At 37.6% G+C, this 9,238-nt stretch overlaps 1 protein-coding gene across 1 annotated transcript; it reads left to right on the forward strand.

Annotated features, from left to right (window-relative positions):
- The first annotated feature begins 282 nt into the window (after nucleotides 1-282).
- Nucleotides 283-7,743, forward strand: LOC146633106 (uncharacterized). Its single transcript, XM_085352911.1, has 8 exons — nucleotides 283-325; nucleotides 496-531; nucleotides 631-942; nucleotides 1,229-1,543; nucleotides 4,518-4,805; nucleotides 6,144-6,461; nucleotides 7,208-7,342; nucleotides 7,427-7,743. Exons 1-8 carry the CDS (start codon nucleotides 283-285, stop codon nucleotides 7,741-7,743), a joined length of 1,764 nt encoding a protein of 587 aa, XP_085209037.1.
- The last annotated feature ends 1,495 nt before the right edge of the window (nucleotides 7,744-9,238 follow it).

Consider the following 9,238-nt stretch of genomic DNA (forward strand, 5'->3'; position numbering starts at 1 on the left):
GAGGTAACTTGTAATCTAGGTTAATACTACAGTGTGACCACTAGATGGAGACGGTGTCTGTTCTCATGGATAACGTGTTGAAGACCTGTTGCAAATTTGTTTCCAGTCCTATTCAAACTGTGATGATTTACAACAACTAAGAGACTAAATTAGAAATTAGGATTATGTTTGCAAATGGTATTCAGCAATCCACAAAAAACCCACCGGAAATCTGAAGGGGAAGTTCGTTTTACTGTCGCCTGGCTCTCATAAATGACATGAAGCAGCTTTTTGTGGTCAGTCATGGCAGGCACACAGCAAAACATCCTTCACTTTCTGATGCTTGGTAAGCAATAATTTCTATAATGTATAATACTTTTCTTTATGTTGTACGGAGATAGCATGAGACAGTCTTTAAGTCTCAGTGTTCAATGCAAACATTCATCATTATATTTGTTTTATTTATTTTTTTGCCAACCTTTGTCCTGTGTAATCTCACGTATTCTTCTTCAGTAGTTTCTTGCATCTTTGCCTTTCTCGCACCTGCAGCAGGTCAGTGTCTTTTCATGTGTTATACATACATGCTTAAATATAAAATTTTTATATTTTTAAAGGACAATATTATATATAGTTTATATTATGTGCTGATAGGTCCGATCAGACTAGCTGGGTCTGGGTCCACTCGGTGCTCTGGAAGGGTTGAAGTCTATCACAGTGGCTCCTGGGGAACAGTCTGTGATGATGACTGGGACTTAAATGATGCCAACGTGGTCTGTAGACAGCTGGGCTGTCGGAAAGCGGTGAAGGTCACTTCATCTGCTGACTTTGGTCCAGGAAGTGGGAAAATCTGGCTTGATAATGTGGCCTGTTCAGGAACTGAAAGCTCTATAACTGAGTGTGGACACAGTGGATTTGGGACACACAACTGTGGACATGGCGAGGACGCTGGTGTTGTCTGTTTAGGTGAGATAATGTTCTAATAAATTGTGCTGAATAAATGTATCTTTCTCTGTTTAGATGAACAACTCTGTGACCCAGTCACTATAACTGAGCTAAACTGAATGGCAAGAAGGAAAGTTGGGCTGGGTTATTGGCTTTTGGCTTTCTTTTGGTTTCTTCAGAATTTAAATGATACAAAGTATGTTATCTTTCATAATCATTATTGTTGGTAAGTGTGTGTGATGGTTGCATGACCAAACAATAAAAAAGAAAACACTAACACTTTTTAAACAAATGTTCCTGTGACTAGGTGCCCATATCAGATTATCTGAGTCTGGGTTGAGTCAGTGCTTTGGAAGAGTAGAAATCTACCACAGTAGTGCATGGGGAACAGTCTGTGATGATGGCTGGGACTTAAAGGATGCTGAAGTGGTCTGCAGATCCTTAGACTGTGGTACAGCCCTGAGTGCCACTTCATCTGCCCTTTTTGGTCAAGGAAGTGGACAGATCTTGCTTGATGATGTGGCCTGTTCAGGGAGTGAAAGTTCTCTAACTGAGTGTCAGCACAGAGGATTCGGGACACACGACTGTAACCATGGTGAAGATGCGGGTGTCGTCTGTTCAGGTGAGCAGAAACACTGAAATTATAATATTTGTTTTCTTTGTTATTACTCATTAAACATTTTTAGTGTTTATGGAAAATAAATGAACTCTCGAGTAAAGCTTAAAAATAAGTACGTTCACATAGCAACAGCTTTTACACAAGTCTTCTTCACAGCTCCACCATAATCTGGTGGAGCTGGAGCAGTCGAGTGGTCAGCACCAGCAGATCTCATCAGGTCATCCATCACCATGTTAGTTAACTTAAAGTCTGGCCCTCATTTGTGCACACTTGGTTTCAGTTCCTTCTGCTGGACAAACTCCTTCAATTAATTAAATTTTTACACATGAACTGACATGCAGTTGTTCTTTACTTGTGCTTTATTTTTAGTCTTTTAACTTTCCTCTAACTAGTATAATGTTGACATCCCTTTATTTAAAGACAGTTATTATAGCAGATGAATGTCTAACATCTATCAGGTTACTTTTCCAGCTTCATGCTAACTCATGATGGTATGTCTGAGATTTCAGATGCTTCTTGTAGGTGATAAACTCAAGATTAATTTTATTTGATAGATCAGCGTAGTACAGCCTCACTCCTTCAGTTTTGATTTGTGAATTAGCTAAGGCTCGGCTAAGGTTAGCATTTGGAGATCTCATTATAATGGGGTTTCACATACTTGTTTTTTTACATCCTTTTTTGTAGAGAATGTCAACATGTGATTACTACTTGAAAGTGTCACTTTGATGCTGCACAGCTTACATGTTCTTCCAGTGATAGTGTGGGCTGTTTCTTGCTACTCTGGCTTCCTCCCAAAGACATGTATATTGAGTTAATTGGTAATCCTAACTGATTATATTGGGATCAGTGGAATATGATTATATTAACTGCCCTGCATCTCTTCAAAGCAAAAGATATCTAATAGTTAATAATAATAATAATAATGATGATAATAATGATGATGAGAAGAAGAAGAAGTAGAAGAGTGGGCTGCTTATTAAAGTCTGTGACCTTTTGGAGTAAGATGTCTCAAAAACTGAAAACATTGCTAAGGCTGTCACTTATGTTTATGTCTTAACATTTTTTCAGATTTTAGATTTTTCTTCCTGCTCACCTCTCATTTCCCCCTTGCCTTAATTTTGTATTTTGCATTTGTATTTCCCTCTTTTTATTTTTAATACATGCATGCATGCCTCTTTGTGTGCTCTGCATTTTCCTTAAGATAATATAACAGAGGTTAAAACATGAACAGAGTGGATTTCAAAGCTTGTCAATATGGACGATGAAAACAAGCAGCTCTAACAAATTTATACTCTATGCTGTCATAAGCTGCCCTTTACCTTTCTTTGTTTATCAGAATATATATATCGAATATATATAAATATGTGTGTGTGCACGTGTGTATGTAGCAACAATGCCAAATATTCTAAGTCAAAGTTCATCAGTGCTGCAGATTTTTGGTGGTAAGAGAAACCGAAGGGTTTTTGCAAAAGAGGAACTAAAGCTGATTTGGGTGAAAACTACATGTTCTAGACTGACAAACTAAATAAGATGAAATACATCACACCGATGGTCAGAAATTTATTTTAAGGAAAAATGGAACGTGTTCATTCTGTTTTAGTGTCCTTGCTGCTGCTGTTTTAATACAGTCAATCCTTCTGCTGCTCCACTAGAAAAAAACACCATCTCCAAATTATTTTAAAGACTGTGTAATCATTAGTGACTTTTTGCAGTTAACATTTACATGTGTGTGTGTATATATATGTATATACACACACACACACATATTTGATTGCCGGTGCAAATTCTGTCATTGATCATGGTGATTTTCTCATTTCATTCAATGAAGTTTGTGAAGTTTCAAAACAAGATGTTCGAGTTAGGTCAAAGCTTCGACTGTAAATTTAGCATCTAGACCTAATTTCTATCGAGGACACTCAAAAGAATAACTGTTATGTAATCCTGCAGTGATTTGTTAATTTGGCTCAATTCCAGCAATTGACACCTTCCCTGCACGTTTTTAAAACTAGATGTGGGGAAAGCAGCAATATCAGCCCATTGTAGAACAAAACAGAACAGCCTACAATGCCAGCAGGCATGATATTGATTCTTGAAAGAAAGCTTGAAAAAATAAAGTGGATGTGATAGTGGGTTGCAAAGTGGCTTGCAGTGAGAATGTCACTAAATGTTACTGTGGGGCGATCGTGGCTCAAGAGTTTTGTAATCGGAAGGTTGCCGGTTCGAGCCCAGACTTGCATAGTCTCGGTCGTTGTGTCCTTGGGCAAGACACTTCACCCATTGCCTACTGGTGGCACGAGTGTTCGGCAGCCTCGCCTCTGTCAGTGCACCCCAGGGCGGCTGTGGCTACAATGTAGCTTGCCATCATCAGTGTGTGAATGGGTGGATGACTGGACGTGTAAACAATATACAAATACAGGCCATTTACCATTTGTAAAGAGAATTGCTAGTTGGATATGTAAACTGGTATCAGTTGAGCCATATGGATTGTTATTGGGATTAGCTGAGGACATCGGTGTAGCTTGACTTTGTGATCTGTTAAAACTCACACTATTCTTTTTGTTTGGACTTTTCAGCAAGTCTCCCAAAACCCAGCATCTCTGTAAATGAAGGTCAGGTTAGCTGGGGTCAGAATATCAGCATCACTTGTTCCGTCTCATCTGAGTTCTTAGATGGAACTTTCACCCTCAAGAAAACCTCAAGTAATTTCAGTCAGACTGAAACAGGATCCCGATCTGCTACCTTCAATATCCACAGAGTGGACTTCAGTGATAAGGGACTGTACCAGTGTCAGTATGAGAAACGCATTTCAAGTAACACATTCAGCTCCCCCCTCAGTGACTCTGTCAGAATCTCTGTTACTGGTAAGAACAAATACACTTTCCTGAACACCATGTTGCATTTGTTTTCTATAAATAATCAAAGGGTAGTCACTCAACTACCAATATATTTAATATTGTTTGGGTTTTTTTCTTTTCAGTAAGCAAACCCAATATCTCCATCAGTCCTGCTGGTGTGGTGACCTGGGGTCAAAACATTGGAATCACTTGTTCATTCTCAACTCAAACTTTAGGTGGAACGTTCATTCTTATGAAAACATCAGATTCATTCAACAGGACCCAAAACTCAAACACAAACTCTGCTACCTTCAATATTCCTGAAGTAGACTTTGATGATGAGGGATTGTACCAGTGTCAGTATCAGGAAAGCGGCCCAAGTCAACAATTTTACTCCCCAACAAGTGACTCTGTTAGGCTCTCTGTTACAGGTAAGAAAACAAATGATAGCATGTAGTATGTATGATAGTCAATAATTAATAGCAATGTATATAAGAGGATACTGCAGTAGTTATTTCTAGTATTTATAACAGCAGTTGCTGTTTTATAAAGTTTCTGACTGCCTGACAAAATGCTCTCAAGGCCCACAGTACTGAGGACTAAACACAGACTACTGGAAACAAACTATTACACACTGTGGAGCATTTAGCAGCTAAAAAGAGCTAAATGTTAAGTTGGGGCCTAAAAGAGTCAATGGTGGAATTTCATTCACCAGGTCACAAAAAACAGTAACACTTGAAAATAATGTCACACTGTTAGTAAAGTATTAGTAAGTGCGTAACTCATCATTTATAAAGCACTACTCCTCATTAGTATGTAACTTATAAATACAGATTAAAAATTTTATTCATGATTAATTCAGAAATTCTAAGTATTATTATTATTTAGAGACACACACAAATATATACATATATGTATATATGTATATATATGATTAAGATTTTTGTGAGTGTATTAATTGTGGTTATTTTTTTATTGTAAATTAAGGTAGTTGCTAGTTGTTAGTTTTGTGTGTATTTTAAGTATTTCGTGTGGTCTTCTCTAAAGTGAGGATAGTGGTGCAGTGGTTAGCACTGTTGCCTCACAGTGGGAAGGTCCTGAGTTTGACCCCAACATCTAGCACACCCTTTATTTGTGGAGTTTGCATGTTCTCCCTGCATGTTTGGTTCCTCCTGGTTTCCTTGGGGTATCAGTGAATCATGAGGGATACTTGATATCTGTGAAGCGCTTTGAAAAACTCACTATTGCCTTGTGATAACCTTACTAGTCTTAGTATAATGAGGCAAAGCTACCCTGTGGCTCCAGCTGTCCAGTGTGTCTTTTATTCCTAAACCCACCTTACAAACTATGGTTTAGACTCTGGTCTTAACTACATGTCAGTATTTTGCAAACCTCGGGGGGATTATGTTTGTAACTGGCAATAAATATTTACATGTCCTGTATCTCTTTGTTCTTTGTCTGTGTCATTTATCTGTTGTCAAGATAGCTGAGACTTGTTCGAGTCTTCAGCTACTTTCATTTTTTTTCTAAATGCTTTATAAGGCAAGTCGTCCCTTTACTCGTCACACAAAATACTTAACAACTAGTAACTGTCTGAATTAACCATGAATTACAGTATGATAATAAAGTGTCTGTTAACACACTCACAAACAGTTCAGTTCATCTTTAAAAGCATTGAGTAATACGTTACTAATGCTGCACTTAAATGTCTTAAACATTACAAAGTAAAGAAAATCATATGATCTTAATCTCAATCTGTTTTCACACAGTGAGACTGCAGAGGCCCAGCATCTCCTTGACGTTTCCTAATGCAGGACTTGTCTGGGGTCCTGAAGGTGCACAGATCACCAAGGGTTACAGCTTCATCCTCACCTGTTCCATTAACTCCACATTTTCCAGTGGACATTTTATTCTCAGCTTCTCTGGCTCCAACCTCACAGAGCCAGCAGTCAACAACTCAGCCTCCTTTAGTTTCCCTGTAGCTGAGTATGAACAGCAGGGCAACTACAGCTGTGTGTACGAGGTCACAGTGTCCACACGGACATTCACATCTGCTGAAACTGCACCGATTACTGTCATCATTAAATGTAAGTACACTGTTAAATATATGTATTTTTATTTTTTACTAAGAAAGAAGAATCATAAATATCACTGGCAATTCTACTGGGCAGTATTTTTCCCTCAGATGTCTCTCATTCTGTTAATTTCTAAATTTGTATGCATTTAAAAAGAAAGAAAAGGAGAAGAAAAGGAGAAGCAGGTATACGTCAGAAGGCAGTTCTGATATAGAAACAAAACTGAACAGAAACAGGAACAAACACAACTGATAATATATCCTAGCAAAGCAATCCTTTGCTATTTGTATTTGCTTATACATGCTCTGGACCAGAGATGTCAAACAAATCGACATGGGAAAGACTCCAATCTGGCATAAATTTTAGACTTTATCTGAATTTTCATAGACTTTTTAGCTTGTCCTACTGACAAAGGTCTCACCCACAGTCATTCATTACTACATCAAAGTAATTAAGTAACAGATAAACAATTAAATAAAAAAGTTTGGGTTTTGTCATTGTATACTACAGAAAAACTGAGACATATTGTTGAACTTGCACTTCTTTTTCTTATATTGAAATATTGCAGGGATTAAATGTGCAATAACTTTTGTACACTGACAGAGTTTCATTGTTTCAACCCACTTGAGTGTGGGCTGTATTTGGCTTCCGCTGTAAAATGGGTTTGACATCCCTGCTCTGCATTAACAACCTAAATGAGAAGCAGTTCATTTCAGTGGGACAGAATGTGTTCTAATAGACAAATGCTGTCCTCCTAGTGTCTTTGATGCCGCTGGTGTCCTCTGTATCTGTTGTAATCCTGCTGCTGCTCCTGCTGCTGCTCTTAGCGGTGTTGCTGATCCTCAGAAGAAAACGACAACACAAGCAGCCCGCAGCTCTCATCCAAACTCAAAGTGTGTACTCACCAAGAGACACAATTTTAAATGATTACAAGTTTAACTATATATTCACATTGTTTTCCTTTACGTGTGTTTCAGTGGTTGTCCAAGTTGGGAATGACTACACGTGGGGAGACATTGAGAGCGATGAGGAGGTCTATGTGAATGTTGATCTGCATCAAAAAATAAAAGGTGAAGCTACAGGAGAGGATGGAGACTTGAGCGATGACTATGAGGAGCCAGTGAATGATGGCGACTGTGATTTTAAGGAAACAGATCCCAGTGACTATTACAGATGTCCAAAAGAGGCCTGTATGTTTGTAGACAATCACAGGGAAGAAGATGATGATGAAGAGAAAACTAGTCATGCAGAAGATGTCTTTGAGAATGTATCCCCTCCATCACCAGTTTATTAACATTCATAATGACCTGAATCGCATAAACATCCAAAATACAACCACACCGAAAATACCTGCAGGCCAATAAATGTTCACCAGTGTCGTATGGGTTCTATTTCTTCAATATACCATTCTTTGTAACAATATTTCCCTGATATAATGAATGGTATTTAGCAATTAATCTTGTATTATGTGGTCCTAGTACTATAAGTACTTTTAAATTACAGTTATTTTCGATTCCTTGTGGCATACCTTCAAGTTAAAGGAATCATCTTCGGCCCAATGCCTTTGGTGGTCACCTGACTTCACAATATCCGGATCTGTGAGTTTGATATCAGTTCTTATTTAAAGGTTCCCCTTCTGGATCTCTGCAGGCTGCATGTCAAAGCTAAATGTGAAGGGTGTATGGGGGGAGGCTCAAATGATTGTAAAACTGTTTATCGAAGTGTATCGTTAAAATTGGGCTTTGTCCCCTGAGGTTCTTGTCATGTCTGCTCCTTGTTCATGACGCCCAGTTTCAAAATATCAGGAGAAAATTGGCAAAATTGCTCATCTTGAAGCTTTATAGTGGGACTAAAACCAATGGGTGATGTCAACCGTTCTAAGGTTATCCTTTCCTCTAACATTAAAACATTTTCTTTACACTGTAAGAAAACATTAGTTTTTTACCCTACATATTGAAACCCTCTTATTCCAAGTAGCCTTTGACAAACACCACTGAACAATTTAGGTTCAAAAAACTGTTTGACTTTTTTTCACCCTTTATAATCTTACAAAGAGTGCATCAGTAATGGATGGAAACATTCTTTTAAACAACCTTTCCTTTGAACCTTTACTTTTTTTTCATTATATTGATTCATACTGTATTTTATATTTGATCTTGGACATGAATCTGGGTTGGCTTCATTTTAAAATGTACAAGTCTGAGCCTGAATTATTGTTTTTCAATGCTTTTTGTTTTTATCTTCATATATTATTCTATTTTCTTGGTGTATATATCTAAAAAAAAAAAAACGTTTTATGTTGCATGCTACTGTACACGTCAACATTACATTATACTCTGTGCATGATACTCAAATACTTTTCCAAGGCAAACCAGAAATGATGTATTGATATTTTGGTAAAGTTATAAACACCCTGCAAATACTTTGAATAAATTCTTACAAAATATTTAGTTTCATCAGGATGTTATTGCAGACACTCACATTAATATAACTTTGACTGGTCTTAATTTGGATGTTCTTGTAGAGCCATGAATAATAAGCAGGCTGATCTGGGTGGTGTAATAATATCTTAGTCATTTGGAGATGCAGATACAGCAGCTATCCAGAGTCTCCACTTCTATTTATGGCCTTGGCATCCTTTGGTTTACTGACATACTTCTTTATTTATGCAGCAGCCCCGATGATTCAAAGCTGACTTGAACATTATTCCATATGTGTTCTTCTGTATATCTTTGTTCTTGTGAACAGATCTTTTGGCTTCATTATAAACGGGCACAATGCCTAAAGTT

Source organism: Diplotaxodon limnothrissa, linkage group LG4 (genome assembly GCF_057381915.1).
Source record: "Diplotaxodon limnothrissa isolate DT_005_m linkage group LG4, D_limnothrissa_male_GT1.1, whole genome shotgun sequence".
Lineage (NCBI taxonomy): Eukaryota > Metazoa > Chordata > Actinopteri > Cichliformes > Cichlidae > Diplotaxodon > Diplotaxodon limnothrissa.